We start from the raw sequence: 19,259 nt of genomic DNA on the forward strand, positions 1-19,259 counted from the left end.
CGCCCTTTGTGTTGAAGTCTCTCACCGCACTCCTGAATCGCATTGTTTCTTTCTTTGCTCATTCGACGTCCTCGATGAAGCTATCTACGGCTTCATCATCATAGATAGTTGTTGGCGCATATACCTGCACTATCTTTCCCCGTATTGCTTGTTTAGCTTAACCACAATATACGCCACTCTCTCATAATGCTGAAAGACTCTTTCACGTTTCCTACTATTTCTCTGTGGATTGAAAATTCCACCCCGTGTTCTTCCTTCTCTTGGGGCCCTCTTTAGCACAGAACATGTCGACTAAAGAGCTCCGTAAAGCCTTATCCTGTTCTTCTAACTAGCTGTAACCCAATCATATGCCCCTAATGTCCGAGAGCTCCTCTAGTAGTAAGCTAAGCTTCCCTCGCTGGATGGAGTGCGTGCGTTGAACGTTGCCTGGGTCAAGTTCCAATGGTCCGGATCCAGGGATTCTTAACAACCTTTCCTGTATTACTGTTCGGGCCGCCGCCGTGGACAGGTCCTCTACAGATTCGGGGCGCTGAGGGCCGAGAGTTGAGTTGGTTCAGAGGTGGCGGCCAACTACTACACCAGGGTGGCCAGATCCTCCTGCGGTGAGGGAGCGCTGTTTTATCCCTAAGAGCCTCCCTAGCATGGTTCGACCTCCCCAGTGTAGTCTTTAGTTTTCCGGGAAGGCGGTTACTTCCGGAGCAGGCAGCACTCCATACCTACATGTGTTCGGTACATACAGCCGGACGAAAAAGAGCGAGGGAGCGGGACGAGTTTCCAGCCGACGAAGCTGTCGCGCACGCCCGTAGTGACACTTAGCCAGAGTTTGTCGGTTTGCTTTTTTAAACGCGCGGTTCTGACGAAGTAAGCTGAGGCGATGGCTTACTGGTGACATTCACGGACGTCGGGTCATTGGAAAGATAAGCTACATCAAGGCAAGTGTATAGCTACGAAAGAATGGTTATTTAGAAGCACCGCTTACGAATGGGACGTTGGCCAAGATAAGCTGGGATGCTCAGCTCACGTTCAGCTGGGTAGTTTTAAGCTCACCCCTCGCAGCTCCGCAGCGCCATTTATTGAAGGATTCTCGAACGTACGGTGAATGTTTGTTTGCATGCCGGCTTTGACTATAACATTACCAAGAAAGCGCAGGCGAGCTGATTTCTCTGGTCACGCTTCGTGAACAGCAACGCAATAAAGCGACTATGGCATTTAAAGAGTCCCTTTGTCGCGGAAGTTAGCTATATTCGTTTTGCTTGCGTGTGCCTCAAATGCGCCCTGCTCGCCGACCTCGACGAAAATAAAATAACGCGTATAACTTAAAAACTATTGCTCCTACGAGGTTCAAATTTTGTACAAATGCTCTCCAGAACGTTAAGAAAGAGGAGTGTGAAATGATAAAAACTTACATGGCAAATGTTCTTCCGAAAATGTGAAAATTCGCGCACCTCTGCCCATGCCCGTTAACTTAATGGAAGGTTCCCTTGTTCACAAACAGAATATTTTTGTTCAGGACGAGCGAGCGGCACAGCTTCCAAAACGTCATCTTTATTTATTGACTTGCTGAGTTGTCTGTACTTCATGTACTCACAACCGCTTCTTGAGAATATTTCTTGCCACGTTCACTGCATTATGCTTCGCGAGGGTTTGCTGTCATCTTCGGATGGGAATAACTGTGGTTCTCGCTATACATGTTCCCACCTCTCGCCAGAACAGTTTTATTAGTTTTTTTCCCGCAAGGAAAGAAAGAAGGAAAGGCTGGACGAAATAAAACAAAAGCAATGGAAAGCAAGAAAGCAAAGGGTCCAGTTGTTCAGGCATTCCTCGAGCGCCAGTTTTATGTAACAAGTTCAAGAGCTGGTTGTAGAAAGGGTCCTCACGGCCTGTGAAAGCTGAGAGGACGGCCCATGGGCTGCATCTCTCGGGCTGTCTGCGAGCCCGGACAGGTGCTGTGACGTCACGAGCAGACCGCCTATTGAGAGCTGATGAAAGCAAAAAACTGTGCTGGATGCCTCTGTCATAAGAATCGGTAATACACGAACGTGAAATTCGCAGCGAAATCTGCAGCTGAGCATGATTTGCGGGTCGGCGGCTGCCTTGTGGGTGTGTTTGGGGTGCGACGTGCTTCTGGCGGGTCGCTTCGGCAGAGGTGTACTGGCGTGATTTTCATGACGGATATTACGTCAGTGGAATCTTGGTGGATCTTGGCATAAAGCACTTTCGTGTTAAGATAATACCCGTGCTCTGAAGTATTAAAGGTTGCTTCCCCTCAACAAGACCCTGCGTGCAGGATTGCACCCTTTACAACAGGCCGCTTGCTTCGTTGTACTGGCGTCACTTCCGTGACGGAAATGACGTGACCCAAATCTTCATGAATCCCGGAATAAAACACTTTCGTGTTAAAATATATCGTGCACTACTCCCCGCAATATGGCAGAGTATTGTGGCATGACGTATTGTTGCAGGGAATACCACCCAGTACGAAGAGGTCAGAACAGTAATGTCGGATAGTGGAGCTTGCGAGCAGCGTTTGCAAATAGTCACGCCTGGCGTATTTGTTTGCTCTGTTAAAAACTTGCCGTAACTTTTATTACGACCGCAGCGTAGCCAGACCCTGTGTATTGAGCATGGTTTCAAGAATTTGGGGCAGAAAAGAAGTTGTTCAGCCAGAAACGATAAAGGGGCATTAAGCGGGTAGAGGGCATGGCAAAATTCGATAAGTACGTCTCACGGCATTTTTCTGCTGCCGTGCTTGAGCGCCTCAAAACAGGAGCGGGATACATTCCTCATCATAGGCAAGGTATACATTTTAACTCATTGTAACACACACACATTTGAAATCCGGGAGCCAAAATGCTGCCCGGTTTCAGGCCTTCCCAGGAGGTTGAAACCTATGGGGAGTTTCACTTCTTCCGAAAAGCAATATGTACTTGTCAAAACGACTTCGCACAGCCTGGGAATTTGTTGAGACGGCTTCTGTCGCGTGGATTATGGGATGTGGATTCATAGAAAAAGGATTAGCTGATGCCTGTTACGCGACAGCTTACACGATCGGGAACTAGCTTGTGCCACAGTAGTGCCTCACTCAAACTATCAAGGTAGCTTCAAACATTGGGTGGGGAGATAGAAGGGCTCCTTACCCGATTTCGTTATGTACCAACCATCATCGGGGTAATGTTTGTTAAGTTGGTTCGGTTTACAGCCTACTCGTGCGCAGTGGTGTAGTTCGCAAGACAAGGTGCTGTAGAAGAAGAGAGCTTCCGTGCGCATGGCTGATAGCGGAGAGACAGGAAACCCCCAGGGGGAGGTCGAAATTTATTGTAACATAGGTGACCGGTAAAAAGCAAAAATGTCCATGAGTACGTCGTCTGCTCCCGCAACTTCCGGTTCGAGATCTCGCCTTATCTCCTGTACGCCGGCGGCTTTCACGCGCATGTGTCCGTGTTGTTTAGTTGTCACAGAGTGCTTACCTTTCAGAAGAGTACCCAGTAGGATTCATCGTTGTTAATATTAAATGTGCGATACATGAGCGTTTCTTTTTAGGTGGAAACAGATAAACAACAAGCACACGCGCGCATGAAAGCCGCCAGCCTACGGGAGGCCAGGAGAGCTGTTGAACCGGAAGTGGTGGGTATCCGCGGGAGGAGACAATGTACCCATGAGCCTTTGCGCTTTTTACCGGTCACCTATTGACTCGGGTTGTGTCATGAGTAATTAAAATTTCTCCAGACCAAATCTGAAGGTCTGCTGTGCGGACTACATGAGAAATACGTTTTTGTCGGCTCAGGGTGCGGTACAAAGCGCGTTCTTGGCGGAGGGTCGCCATCGTTAGCGGTAGAGCGGGATTTGAATATTTTCCTCAAATTCCTTACCAAGCTGCTCTTCAGGAGTGGATATCTACGCAGGCAATTTTTTACTCCGCACTGTGATTACCGTTCCAATGAACCTCTCACACGACAAAGTGGTCTTGTGCGGGTAATTTTTGTAATTGCCTATTTCCCCTTTGGAGAGCAAAGATTTTGTCGAGGATTTCATGAAACAAAAGCTTGAAATACAGAACCTGAAGCAAAATGGCGCCACACCCCTCTAGGAAAAAACGTTTAACAGAAGATTTCGTTTAGAAGGCTTATGGACACGGTATGGCTGCTTATTCGTGTGTATTTTGAGCCTTGGTGATAGGAAAATTTTGTACTACAACCTACCCTCTTAAAACAAAAATAAATCGGATGTGTTAGTTACTGCGTTCTTCTCTTTTTGAGCCGCCGCCGATTTAAAAAAACAAAAATTACGAGCCTCGCGTGTTCGAGTTTTCCGAGGCAGGCAAGTTGGCTGCAACACTGTCATTCATGTTCAGTTGTGAGAAGTATGCGCGCTTTGTTTTCATCGGCCGCTGCGCTGCACTCACTTGTTTGTTTGCCTCTAACGTGTTAGCAGGTTAATAAAAGGCGCGAAATTAGATTGGGGGGATAGAGATAAAGAAAATAGGTGTGAAAAAACCTTTCGTAATTTTGTATTATGTACAAGATATCACACGGGTTAAAAGACGTTGCTAACCGGTATGACGTGGGCGTGGTTGTCTCGGCCCCGAACAAACTGACCAGGTTATGTGGCAAAATAGACGTAATGTTATTGCTGAATGAGAAGCCAGGAAGAAAGCAAGCATTCCAAGTGAAGCATACTTGCCCCTTTCTGCCTTGTGCAACGTGTGTGGTTTCTCTGATACCGATGACGTGTGGCCACATGTATGTAGGACACGCATGGCGATGTGTAAACATACATCTGCAAGAACTCAAAAACAGAAACATCAAAGCAGGGCTCCCAAATAAGGGAACACTGGACCACGGATGGGTTTTCACCCATCTTCTGCGATAGCACAGTTTTGTCACGGCGTCGCAATAAAACCACTCGACAGCTGATAGAAGCATTTCAAATTAAAAAGTCCGGGGATAGATGTGTTAGTTTCCTGTCAATTTTTTATAACAGACAAGGAATATTTTTATCTGTGCCACTCATTGTGATCCTAGCGGTTACTTGCCGTGTTATGGTTTGCCGTTTTAATGCCCTTACCCTTCGAATGTCGCATGTACACAGGTATGTAATTAATCCCTGTAAAAACTGGCTTTCATGGATTTATTTTAAGCGAGATGAACGCACCAGGTGAGATATTGAGAGCATATATTTGTGTTTCTTTTCAATAAACAAATAGTTGCGTGTTAGCGCCGTGTCATCTCTGTTTTCTTCTACTTTCTTTCCTGTTGTGTGAGCGCTTCCACCTTCAAGATGAACCACTACCAACTACCCCGTTTGTCCGTTCTACTGTGTTAGAAAAGTTTACCGCGTAGTGTCCCCAGATCACCCCTGTTTTCCGCATATTCTTTTGCAGGAAAAACCGCCGTGGACTCCTGGTACCGCGAAATAAAGTACTACACCTTCGGAAACGAGTACGTGCCTAAGGCAAGCCACTTCACACAGCTCATGTGGAAGAAAAGTAGAAGGCTGGGCACAGGCATAGCAACGTACAAAGGCAACACCTACGTTGTGTGCAACTACGACCCGTCCGGAAACGTGATTGGTCGTTTCTCGGAAAATGTGCCCAAGCCCGGCAGTCCTTACAGCGAAAGAGAGGAAGGTGGCAAAAAAGGACACGAAGGCGGGGGCGGCAAAGGACACAGAAAAAGCGGCGGCAAAGGAAAAGAAGAAGGAGATGATGAAAAGCTTCGTACTGGTTTCGACTTCCATGATGGGGTGAGAACAGATCTGCGTGCCTGCTGTTTTGTCAGACACAAAAGTAAGAGGAACCAACAGGAACCTCTGCATTCTCCTGCGATGATGTATCGCTGTGCTAAGTTCAAATGCGGAGGCGCAAGGATTCGTAAGGTTTGGACAAGGAATGGTCTTCAAAACACTTCTGTAGTTTGCTCTTCATTGATATGTGCATGATGCTATGTACAGGCGCAAACAAAATTCAAGTGCATTTGAATTCTTCCCCTGCGCCTATCTAACATTTAGGCGGCCGTTCGTCACTCAGACATAGATTATAATTTAGGCAGCCGCAAAGGAATGAGACACGAACTAAATAAATGTCATAAAAATACCCCAATTTTCACTGATGCAAGCCAAATTACTTCGCAGTTCTGCAGCGTTGCAACCATCAGGAAACAAATTTTACTGTCATATATCAATCTCTTCATTGCTTCCCTTGTCAGAATAAAAACCGTCGCCTTTCTGGGTTGACCACACATTTGAAATGTGCGTTTACCGTAGTGGTAGCCGTTTATCCGACCAGTTTTTTAATGCGCACGGTATAAAAACGTGCACCAGCCGTTATCCGGCAGAATTCATGACGCAACGAAACAGGAGGAAATAGGCGTGCCCGCGCAATGGGATCACAAAAAAGCGGCCTTCTGCGCGCGTGCTTATTCCTATCGACTTGAAAATACCAAGTGCCGCTACGGCACTGACCCACGATTGAGTTGTCGCCCGCACGATGGAGTTGCAAATTCTTATAACCCAAACTAGTAGTCTTTTGTAGTCTCTCTCGTCCTTGTTTACTAGTCAAAGTTTAAGCGCTCTACACTAAAGCTATACAGCACCAACTAGCCCCTACAGACGCCCTGTTAACGCTTGCTCAGCTTGTTTATTTTTTAAGCTTGTTCAGCTGCTACCGGAATACTCACTGCTGACATACTGACCTGAATAACTTTTTGCCCCGCATCTTGCACGTATTACATACAACACCAGAGACAAAGCTGAAAAAAAAAATGATGGCTAACTTCGCGTATTTTCTTGGTTAATTAAACCGTTAAAACTGCCTGCATCAATCCTTTCTGGCATGCCGGCCATAAGTGGCACGCGTAGGGAACATTCCCATTCTTCCGCTTCCCGTCGCGCTCCTCCCACCCGCCTATCCTGCACGTATCCTATGTGCAGGGCGCCTGCCCAGCACAAAAGATAGCCTCTCTCAACCCGGCGGCTTCCGTCATAGCATAATCGACTTCACACACGGGCTACTCACGTTTTCTCGTAAAACGCGTGACAGAGGCGTGATTATAAGCGGAATCAGTCGTCAGTTTGTTGCAGAGCAAAAGAAATGGCTTATGCCCTACTAATCCTGTCGCTGGTGCTACGTTTCCTTCTACGACTAGACAGCGAAACAAGGAGCATAGAGAAAAACATTTCCCAATATCTTCATGGTGGTAAAAAGCGTAAGCATTCAAAATAGAGCGCGCTAAGTAGACTTCAGCCACGAAGATTTCAGACAAACCACCACGCTTGTTATAATAAAGGCCTCTACAGTTAACTGATTTGTTGTGTTCATGAACCTCGAAAACTTTGACGCGAGTGTGCTCTCTAAATGCAGTGACAGCCCTCCCCGCAAAGTGGACCCCGCGCAGGAATGCTGTTTATGAACTTTATGTCCCCAAAAGGTTTCTAATCGTAAACTTCAGACATGTAAGTGGAGGATCTTGAAGGCAGCTAAGTTTTCTCTCCTCGTTCGTTCTTTCTCCCGGACACACAGGTTATCAGCGGTGACGACGAGCCGGAGGACTTCAACGGCAGATTTACGAAGTCCATGCGCAAGCTTCAAAGACAAGTTTTGCTACATCACAACAGGTTGAGGCGGCGGCACGGTGTACCACCTGTAGAAAACGATGACACGGTAAGAAACGTTTCAGCCGGACAGATGCGTCAAAGTGCCTATGAAGATCGCTTACAGCTTTGCTCAATTGGAAAGAACTAGCCTTTGGTAACTCATTAAGCCCTGTTCCAACCAGTAATGACGTTTTTGTGATGAAAAAACGCAACTATTCCAAAACTCAAATTCGCGCTAACGCAACAGGTTACATGTTAGTTATCAATTCAGTAACTACTCGTTACCCTTCAAGTGATTCGGTCACAGAATAGAAGTGTCACTGAAATGGTCCAGTAATGATTCTTGGCGGATCCGTAGGTCGGCGGCTCCCAGTCACACAGACAATGTTCTGTGACGTCATAGAGAAACCACCCGTAAGTGTCACGGCGAGCCACGGGGAAAGTATCAGGGTGTAATCAAGCACCGGAAAATGGCTGCGGAGTCCCTACTGCTTGATGTGTTTTCTTCAATATATCGATTACTTCTTTAAGGGTTTGCGATTAAAGTGCCATCTTTGGCATCAGGATAGAGCAGCCTTTAAATTGCGCCCTACATTTATTTTCTTCGTTGCCCATGGGCTTCGACACGCAGGCCGGCCTCCTGGCGTATTGTCATCTGACCACGATTAGCTACGGCAGAAACGAGGGGTGAAAGAAATGCCTCAAAATAACTGCCAAGTGTAAATGTTACCTGGCTGACAAAGAAAGGAAAGACAGCATAATTTTCTTGGTTTACATTTCCAAGTTAATGCGAATAAGAAGTTATTCCAGAAACACAAATTTGCGTGGCTACGAAATGGTCATAACGACATGAATTGAAAAAATGACTATGCCAACCTAATAAGTAGAATAAGTCATTGGAATTTGTATCTCCACGTTTTGATCCACGTCAATTTGATTTTTATGATGGCGTAATCATTGACTTCAATGAAGAAAGACCTCTTAAAGAAGCAATAATGTTGCTAGCTTTCACCTTTCGACGCCGAAGTGGCTCCGTTAAAACATTGTCACTTTAGCTAAGCACCATTTTACACGTGCTTTTGTCTCATGTTTTATTTTTTACACTTATCTTTGACGTCACATTTTGATGCACCTTTAGGTATGCAGCCACAGAAGCTCCTGCTTAGCCTGCTGGGCGAAATAAAATCCCCAACGCAAACCAGTAAAATCGAGTAAATGCAGATTCGCTGAACTTTACCTAATGAACAACAGCTTCCCTCAGTCGACAGCTGCTAAGAAGCATTTATTAAAATGGTATGTGTGTTAAGCGGTGCAGTTTAGCTACAAAAATTGGGTGTTTAACAACAGGCTATATTTGAGTAAGAGTTCGTTTCGTGGCGTTCCTACATTAAAAATGAGGGCCAAAAGTAATTACAGCCGAACTTTGCTAGCAATTCCGTAGCCTTCTGAGAACAGTCAATACAGTGTTTCTACCTTGCCGACAGTATATTTGTGCCAAATTTTTCGGACCCTATGCTTTCACTGCTATTTTCCTTAGGGGTTCATATTAGAAGCTGAGCTGCGTCAAAACCTTGCCGGAGTAATACACATGCAATAAGAAATATGAGATATTGTCGGTGTCCTCCACAAGCACTTTGTCGGAACGTTACCAAATTCGACGACCGAAAGTGAATATATGAACATTTTCTGGTTTGCCTGCTTCATCGTGCCAGAGACATAAAAGTCTGAACGTGCAGTAACAAGACACATAAATTCTAGGTATGTTCCTAAAACGACCTTAACCTCCCCAGCCTTATGCTCTATCTGAAAAGCGGTAACACCACGCACGCGCTTGCGAGCTTGATTTTACGCGCTCAGGCGCCCGGTCACGAGGCGAAGCGCGTCGCGTTCCCAGAGGTCTGGCATGGCCAGATATTTAGCGCATTAATCACCGAGACGGCACAACAAATCGTCAAACTCCTTACCGAACGAATATCGGCCTTAGAACAAGCAATCATCCCAGACCTCCCGCAAGCAATGAGAATCCGAACGCCGCATGATCCAACGCTGCAATAATGGGTCACCATCCTTGGTCATCTACCAATGGAATTGCCAGTACTTCAAAGGGGAAAAAAGCAGCCATCGATCTCCTAACTACAGCATCCCTCCATGACGTCGTTGCTTTACAGGAGACACATACCCAAACCGTTACTCTAAGGGGCTATGACACGTTCATCAACCCCCAACAACAACCGCACAGCAGTTCTAGTGAATCACAACCTTACTGCCCAAGCAATACCATTGGATTCTCAGCCGGACCATGTCTTCCTAGAAATGCCACCAAGGCAAACCGGCCGGCCCAGCCTTTTTATCATGAATGCCTACAGCCCACCGCCGCGGCCATTATTAGCCATAGAAAACCTACTCCAACAAGCAGTGAAGCGTGCGGCTAACAACCCACTACTTCTACTAGAAGACTTGAATGCCCCGCATATATAGTGGGGATACTCTCATGCTTCTCAAAAGGGCACAGCTCTTCTACATGCTACGCAACTCTATAGCTTTATGCTATGCAACGTCCTAATGGTAACGAGGTAACCTAACGGTAACGAGCGTAACGAGGGATACCATTCCCAACCTCAGCTTTGGCCGAAACGCGCCACAACTAACCTGGGAGGCCCTGCCTGAAACTCTTGGCAGCGACCACTTCAGCATCAAACTCACGCTCTCACAACCAGTAGGTCGGCGCCGAATTGGAACTGCCAAACTCACGAACTGGCCTAACTTCCGAAAGGACCCAACAACCCTACCATCACCAACAGAGAGCATTGAGTTGTAGTCGCAGCGCCGGAGGCCCACACTAAGCCCATAGCCCTCACTTCTCATACCCCAATGGTTGACAACCACCTTGACCCCCTCTGGGCAGCCAGAAGAGGCCTGCTGAACAGGTGGCGGCGCCAAAAGCACAACCGGTCTCTGAAACAGAAAATTGCTCGCATGATTCAGCAAGCGCTTCATTACGCCCAAAAACTGCACTGCCGAAATTGGGCGCACGTTTTGCGATCAATTAGGGAAAACTCTCCCCACCAAGCGGACTTGATGCATACTGAGGCACCTTATGGGCTCGTCACAATCGAAGACATGTATGGCCCAACATGTCACCCGCCTCCTGCACAACCATCCGTCCACGCCTGGCCAACTGTCGGACCAAAGTGTGCATCGAGACTTTTGGGGATGATACGACAGTAATCACCAACCCAGATTACACGGGACCCCCCAACCCCTCTGTCGACGCCCCGTTCACTAACACCGAACTGGATCAAGCCTTAGCCAAGATAACCCGCAAAACTGCACCAGGACACGACCAGATAACCTACGGCCTCCTGCGGAACCTGAACGAAGAACACCAGGAGTCGCTACTGGAGCGCTACAATCATCACTGGGCTCAGGGCATGGTACCGGCGCACTGGCGACATGCCGAAATAACGCTCTTACCCAAGCCTAACAAGCCCATCGCCATCGATAACCTGGGCCCTATCTCTCTAACATCGTGCGTCGGGAAGTAGTTCGAGCACTTCATTACACGCCGGCTCACCGACTACTTAGAGGAGAGAGACATGCTCCCACATACAATGTTTGGTTTTAGACCCCATATGCCGACCCAAGATGTCCGTTTGCAACTAAAAGAGCTCATTATGAACAACCTGAGTAAGACTCAACCCAGCTCCATCTTATCACTGGACTTACAGAGTGCGTTTGATAATGTCACCTATGCAGCAATTCTCAACCGGTTTGAAACCCTCCATTGGGGAGCCGCAGCTTACTACTACGTGCGTGCCTTTCTAACAGATCGCACCGCCACCCTTCACATGGGACCCCATGTCTCTGGCAATTTCAGCACACCAGCGAAAGGCACCCCCCAAGGGCCGGTGATTTCATCTGTGCTTTTTAAAATCACTCTATAGGGGTTACCATCCCAGCTCAAATAAACAGAGGATGTCTCCCACGCTCTGTATGCAGACGACGTAACACTGTGGATCACCAAAGGGTCATCAGGCCACCAGCAAGATCAGCTACAGCGAGCGGTCGACACCACATTGGCATACCTGCAAACGTGCGGCCTTACGTGCGCACCTCCAAAATCTGCCCTACTAATCATGCGCTCACAGACACGGGAGCGACCCGTTCTGCCAACCCCAGATCCGATTTTTATCATAAAGGGTACTGTCGTTCCTACAGTGCAAACGCTCCGAATCCTGGGAATTCCCTGCAACCATGATGGAAGCAGAGCAGCAATGCTTCCTAGGCTTCAACAGACTGCGGCCCAGATGACTCATCTTATTCAACGTGTGTGCTCCCGCCGTCATTTGAATCAAAGAAGCAGACACATGCAGAATTCTTCAGGCCATGCTGATCAGCAGAATCACTTATGGAACACCATACGTGCCTCTCAAGACAAAGAGACCAGCAAAATCGACATAATGATTCACAAAGCCTACAAAACATCTCTTGACCTACCAGTCTTCACATCAACTTCCCGCCTCTTCCAACTGGGCTTGCATAACATCCTGGCTGAACTAATTGAAGCCCACACCAACAGTCAGTATCAACGGCTTCAGCTAACTGCTACAGGGCGATATGTGCTAAGCATTTCGGGCTACTCCCTTCCACCAACAATCGACACCCTGCAGCGCACGACAGCGATCCAACGAGCTGCCATACGGGTGCTTCCAGTTCCAAAGCCCATGCATCCGACTTACAATGCTGGTCGCAGGTGACAACACGCACGGCTTTTTATTACAGCGAGGTGTGCCACGAACCCCGAACCGTGCTACACAGACGTCGCGAGCTACCGCTTTCAACATGCAGATGCGGCTGCGGTGCTCAGGGCGCATGGTAGCACACGAGCAACAGCGACATTCCATACCGGCTCTACAAGTACAGCTGAAGAAGCGGCCGTCGCATTAGCGGTGGTGCACGCCCCGAAGTCCGACATTACTGTGCTCACCGACTCACAAACAGACTGCCGACGGTTTGCAACGGGGAACATCACCGGCCTTGCAGCTGCCATCCTCCAACAACGACGAGAACTGCCAGAAACCCGCATTGTATGGTTTCCAGCCCATACGTCCCTAACTGACAATGAGGTGACGCATGCCACTGCCCGCCAACTACCAACCGGGCATTCTTAGAAGGGGAAGAAGACGACCCACTTAGCTTCCCTCCGGTCCTGCACCCACTCTCACAAAACTACTCCGACATCCTTTATTGGTACAGAGCATCCCGCACGGCTCTACCGCCCCCACATGTATTCCTAGGTGTGGCCGACGCACACATTTGGCGACGACTCCAGACCGAGACTTACCACATCCACACCTTCCTCCATTGAATTTTCCCAACCGCAAACCCCCCAACTGCCCATACTGCCCCGGCACCCCAAATACAACAACTCATCTGGTTTGAATGTGCTCTGCCAACCCCCAACCCCCAAAACCACACACCCTTGAGCAGTGGGAGAGCTTGCTGCGGAGTGGCCAGCTCGCGGATCAGGAGTTTCTTGTGACGTGTACCCGGGCCGCTGCAGCACAGGGTGTACTACCGGACTAGGATGTCAACCCACCGCCTACGGTAGCACTCAATGCGATAATAAACAAACGTTTTCCACTCCACTCCACTCCTGCGCGCCTACCGGCCGCGCCCAATCAGAGCCGCCGCTCTACGCGCTTCCATTTCCCTGGCCGGGCGGGCGGCGGCAGCGGCGGCGGGTGAATCCGCCGGTGGCCGTAGCCAACATTGACGCTGTCGCTGCCCGTCTCCTCGTGATAAATCGGCGTAGTTTCTTCATTAGCCGCAAATGTGTTTGGGTGCATGCGCTTCCTCAGTTTCACACCAGCAAAACACGCTATCGACGAGTAATAACGCACACGCTCAAACCTCTTCAGCCCGTCAGCCGGCGGCAAACATGGCTCTCCGCCGTCGTGTGTGCCTAGCGAAGCGAAGATGCAGCTGTTATTTAGTTGGAATCTGGCAATAAAGGTAATGTTTCTCTGCAGTAAGATGAAAATCCGACGTTGATGTGTGTTGCGATGACAGTGTTGGGTGCTCTACGGTTGGCCAATGTCGACAAGGCGGTCCCGTCAAGCGCGGGGCAGCGCACGCTCGCGCGCCTCCGTCGCCTCCGTGTGGGTCCTTGCCCTCACCCTCGTCACGTGCTTGGGCGCGTACATAAAGAGAACGCGTGTGGAACGGAGCGCGCGGGCGCGTTCGTGTGGTTACTGCCTAAATACTCTAGCATCCAAAATACCTTTTATCTTGTATGACACGTACAAAACTCATTTTGCGGATTTATGGCGCCTCTTTTAAGCTACCAAAAGATGTACTGCGATCTCCCATTTGCAAAAATAGGCAGGAACAAAGCTCCCTGTCTTCTGGCTCGCCAAAATTTTTCAAGCGCTTAACCCAAGTACCATTCCGTAGAATTTTGCACAGGCGCGTCAAAAACACTCCCTAGAATCACATGCTGACCGTTTAAAAAAACGCTGAACCCTAACGCGAGAATTTTCACAGCTGAGGCTCATAATGTTGCCATTGCTGTAAATACGTATATTCAACACAGAATAAGTTGCTCGGCTGTATACACAGATTCTTGCAGCGTAAAGGAACCTCTGCATCTAACAAAGCATCACAAAAATACAGTGTCCAACTAGCTCTTGAACACTACCATGTCAGCATACTTTATGTTGATCTACATCACAATCTGCTTGGTTACGGACATTGCGTAATAGCAGGAAATCAGGAGATCACAGAAAAACATCTGCTGCGGTTTTAATACCAATGCGGACTACATCTTTGTCCCTTACCTCGGTCTCAAACCACTCGTTAAAAAAAAACCCGTGAACTCTGCCAAAATAGTTAGTATGCTCATGCACAAAAATTGTGCAATAACCAAATATAGCTACTACAACTCAAGAGAACGCAAAACAAGTATCTCGATTGCACACTTGGTCACTTAAACAATGCACACACGGATACGTTGTAAACAGAACACCACGGTCAACTTGTGCCAAATGTGGAGGAGTTCATTCGCTATTTCAAGGGTAGGCCGTCCTGTCCCTTTTGCAATGGTATGTTCTTTGAAGCGCAGTTTTTTTCTATTCATTCGGTAGTTTGTGCCATACTATTGTGACAAACTGTTAGCCCAAAGATACAGGCATTTGGTGATCTTTGCAAAAACTTCAGCTAAAGAATTTTAAACTGTCTGAGGGTGATTTTTCGGAAGGGGATTTCATACTGCACGTACCCAAGCATGCCGCTCAGTGACGAAGACAGTGCTGAGGGCTCTTCCGTGAAAGTACGAATCTTCGTTTTCTTTCCAAGCCATAGACCTTCTCCCCGAGAAACCCTGTTTGAATGCTCAGATGTTATGTTACGCTGAAAAATGCTTTACATCCCGTTTTAGTCAGACAATAATTGTCCCTATACAGATCTTTTTCTATTAGCCAACTTCAACCAAATCTTTCCCCTTTTAACTGATTTTATACGCAGCACACTTTTCTTAGCGCTCTTTTGCAGCGTAGCCCTTGCGGAAAAATAAGCACAAGAATCAAGAACTTAGGCACACTGATCAGCCAAGCTAAGGGACTGGACAACGACTGCGCAGAGCAAGTGTAGCACAGAACTGATTACTTCCTGCTTCCTATCCATTTCTTACAGATCTCTCGCTACGCTCAAGCATATGCCTACGCCTTGGCTCGGCTAGGAAAAATGAGGCACAGGAGTCGTAATAGGAAGTACGGGGAGAACCTCTATTCTTCCTACAGCACGGACCCCGATTCCCACTCCGTCACTGGTAATGCGTGGCTGTCCAGATGCTTTTTCTATTTGCGTGGTCTCTTTCAAATTGTTTGCAGCAATAACAACATTTTTCTTCATAGTCGTTGGGCAAGCAGCGTACAAACAATGTGGCCCCACCTTCATGCTCAGTCTCCCCTTTCAGCTGAACAACTTGTTCCGCGATTAAAAAGGCTGTAGTTAAAAAAACTGGAGTCATTAGAACCTCTGAAGGCAAGTGAAAAGCGAAACTGTTTTACAACGACATAGGCCTGACGCAGAACTTAGGCGAAAGGCACGAGCAAAGTTTGTTTTCATGGCCCGTGCCCTTACTTTCTGCCCCTATCCTCTTCTCCGCACCCCTCTTCTTGTAAGGAACTACCGATGAAACGTTTCCCTTATGGGACCTTCCGCGGTAGCTCAGTGACTAAGACTATGTGCTTCTGAGCGCGAGGATGCGGGTTCGACTCTCGGCCGTGGCGGCCGCTTGTCTGAATGAGGTGAAAGGCAAAAACGCCCATGTGTAAGAGTTTTAGACGCACGTTGAAGACCCCCACGTGGATAAAATTATTCCGGAGCCCTACACTACGGCGCGCATCATTGCCCGCGTTGCGTCGGCGCGTGATATCCCCGAATCAATCCATCCATTAATAGTTTTCACTGTGGAGCAGCACGATGCGCTGGCTCGACCTTGGCGGCGCTTGCCTCTTACTCTCTCCCTTATACTTGTCTCGGCATCCTTCTTATTGAAGGGTGCAGAGTTATACGCCGTCACTAGGGAAGCGATCAACGCCCTTGCTGATGTTGGCTTTGCTTGACGGTAAGATTGACGCCACGAGGAACAGAACCAATCTAAAAAACTGGGCCAGCATTTGAGACTTAACTTTGCGAAGACTGATGAAACAGCAGTGCTGTTGGCGCATCTTTCGCCAAGCTAAGTTTAAACTTATCACGATAGTACACCAGATACTGACGCCGGCGGCCCCCACAACGCCTTTCTGCCACGAGAACACCGCCGCGTCACCAAGTGGCCAAGCTCAGCCAATCCCATACCACGCACCTCCTCTCCCCGGCAGCTGTACCGCGCCGTGCACTCACCCTCACCTCTCCCTCTCCCTCACTACGCCACGGCCACTGGACATCGTAATTCGTTGCATCCCATGCCTCCCCTCATCACACTTCGTGCAGCTATTGCTTCCCTCCACCTCGCTTATGCTTCCCCCTTCCGAGTTTTCCCCGCCGAGCGGACTTTTCTACCACGCCTTTCTGTTTCGATTCTTGATCTGCCTGGAACAGCACGAGTGGAAGCTCTGTTTTTTTTAAAGCAAAGCTTTCTACCTCTCTACCAGGCAAGGGTTCTTTCGTGGCGGGAGGGACAACAAACTCCCAACGCGGTGGATGCGGAGGCGGGAGGGGGGGAATTGAGGGAGGAGGGTTTCACTCACGGAGAACACTGTAGATGGCGCGACGAATTTACTCAGCTTTCCTCGCGCGGAAATCCCTGCTCGCCAGGGGCGGCGTCGGCAGTATGGCTTTGTCGTCTGCTTTAGCGACGGTGGTTTTCGGTCTGTTTTAGCGCAGCTTCGCGTTCATTGTGCGCGACCTTTGCACTGCTTGATTAAAGGAGCCATGAAGAGAAAATACAACTTTGTTTAATTTGAAAGAACTAGGATTCAGTATCTCACTCAGCTCCATTACAGCCCCAAAGGGTGTTTTTTAACCAAAAAAAACCAAGAAGTATTTAAAAACTTTCAAATTTCGCGCCACAGTGACGTGTTATGAGCAAGAATGACGTCATACGGGCCAACAATAAAACATAATTTTCAGTGCATTAGCGGCAGGTTAGCATTCAAGTGATGCGGTCAAATGAAACTAGAGGCCCCATTACAGACGTACAGTCCTGTGTCGTCGTGACAGGTCAGTTAGGCGGCCGCGAATTGCACAAACAAGGTTCCGTGACGTCATAGAAGAGTTGCGGAAATTGGCTAGGGGGTCGCGACGGCTTCAAACGTTTTCTTTAATATCTCCGTTATTTGTTCGAAGATGGCGATGGTATTGGTATCAATGTTATTGTGACTAAGCAGTCTTTCTAATAAACCCAACTTGTATTTTGTCTTTATGGCTCCTTTAAGTTCGATAGAACCTCCAGTGGAAGCCGCACCCGACGAAATTCAGTGGTCGTACGGCAAACATACGTTATGAATTGGTTTGCAGGGCGGGAAAAGAAAAAATTCACGCATCTCCACGAAGTGAATCACGACGAGTGGATAAGCACTGGGGATTGTTCTTACCGTAAATCACCCTTGGCATTGCCCACTCTCGCATGTAAATGGATGACAACGCGTGTGTACAGTATATACAATTGCAATTGAATCCAATCCGATACAATTCAATTTAATCCAATCCAAATCCAATCCAATCCAATGCTCTTCGCGCATGCTCAACACTGGGTACAAGACCGCCAAGGGACAAGCCACGGACAAAGCTTGGTCCTAAGGTACTTTGTCCCTAAAATGCCTTTTCCCTGCTCCACCACCCACCTCCGATCGTGTCGACGGCGGCGCGGTGAAAGGAGACAAAGGAAGCGTCCCTGGAAAGGTCCCCACTCACCCGGGCAAGCCGGCGGTGGTGTCTCCTTTAGCGTCCCCTACAAAGAAAACATTGTTCGACAAGCCGGTGTCAAATAAGAGAAAAAAAGAATAGGCCCCACTGGCGAGACCCGCATGTGGCCGCCTGTGGCAGCCAATCAAAATGCTTTATTACAAAAATCAGTTTGTTTCCTTTTGCTACTTGTATCTGTCCCCCATCCCATTGCATTGACGGCAAAAGAACAGTCTTCGCCATTTACGTCGACTGCTTGTAAAAAATCCCGGTCACTTGGACATCAAAGTGACGGTCACTTTTTGCAGTGTAGATGCAAGAACAGAACCATCGTTCCTGGATAATGGTGTCGCTACTTTCTTTTCTCGATGGATACACGCGCGATGGTCTGCCGGGTGCCCTTCATTCCTTCTGGTGTCGGTCGTCGATGAAATGCTAAACATTTTAGGAAAAAAGCCAGACGTGGAACCCGGGGAGAAAGAAAGCGAAAAGTTTAAGTGCGCTGTCGTGCCGTATGTACACGGCCTTTCGCACAATCTCAAGAAAATAGGAAAACACGTCAATGTTAACGTTGTCTTCTCTGCTCCCAAGAAATTGTCGAAAGTACTTATCGGGGTCAATGGAAAAGTAAAAAAGCAAAACAAGTGCGAAGCGCAGCATCGCGACCGGTTCATCAATTGTTCACAAGGCACAATATATTCTATTCCTTTATCGTGTGGTACGCAGTACGTCGTACAGTCATGTCGTTGCTTTAATTATCGGCTTGGAGAGCATAAGAACATTGTAGATAAAACAATTACCGGACATCTGGGCATACACTGCAGAGGTTGTGACTGTAGACCACATTTTGATAAGACCAGCACGGTAGCTGTACACGAGGATCAGCTAACAAGAGAAATCATCGAGGCCTACCAGATAGTTTCTTTGAAAGACAAATGCGTTAGCACAGCTTCGGTAACACTGACAAAGAAAGAACTCAACTTTGTATCCAATCATTAAAATTTGCTTTGCAAAACTGCCTTTGTAACGCGCCCGTTTAAACTGTCATCCTCCACTTTTCTGTATTTGCTTGTGCTCCTCCCCCTTTGTTTCTTTCGTTTCCTGAGTATCTTCCCGTATAAAAGCGAACAACAAAGTGAAAATTAACGAGTTGATAGTAGCGCCGCCTCCCGTCCACTTCATTTGTCCTTGTTCCTTTGCGCTTACTTATACGACGAATGACGAACTCGCCCAAGAAACTACTATTATGAAGGTCACCA

At 48.0% G+C, this 19,259-nt stretch overlaps 2 protein-coding genes across 5 annotated transcripts in view; one reads left to right on the plus strand and one right to left on the minus strand.

Annotated features, from left to right (window-relative positions):
* Positions 1-19,259, minus strand: part of LOC144158329 (uncharacterized) — a 162,734-nt gene that overhangs the window by 68,574 nt on the left and 74,901 nt on the right. For all 4 annotated transcript variants that reach the window (XR_013320018.1, XR_013320016.1, XR_013320017.1 and 1 more), the window contains one exon: positions 17,940-18,046. Coding sequence is in view for 1 of the 4 variants with exons in the window: in XM_077689150.1 (XP_077545276.1) it covers positions 17,940-18,046 (107 nt within the window). In the remaining 3 variants the exon portion in view is untranslated. The remainder of the gene's footprint in view (positions 1-17,939; positions 18,047-19,259) is intronic.
* The window catches only part of LOC144158327 (uncharacterized), a 104,423-nt gene that overhangs the window by 42,500 nt on the left and 42,664 nt on the right, over positions 1-19,259 (plus strand). Inside the window, exons 6-8 of the mRNA XM_077689149.1 lie at positions 5,381-5,742; positions 7,517-7,657; positions 15,283-15,418. Coding sequence (XP_077545275.1) covers positions 5,381-5,742; positions 7,517-7,657; positions 15,283-15,418 — 639 coding nt within the window. The remainder of the gene's footprint in view (positions 1-5,380; positions 5,743-7,516; positions 7,658-15,282; positions 15,419-19,259) is intronic.

This window comes from Haemaphysalis longicornis, unplaced genomic scaffold, assembly GCF_048455015.1.
Source record: "Haemaphysalis longicornis isolate Haplotype H1 unplaced genomic scaffold, Haemaphysalis longicornis Haplotype H1 scaffold_10, whole genome shotgun sequence".
Classification (NCBI taxonomy): domain Eukaryota; kingdom Metazoa; phylum Arthropoda; class Arachnida; order Ixodida; family Ixodidae; genus Haemaphysalis; species Haemaphysalis longicornis.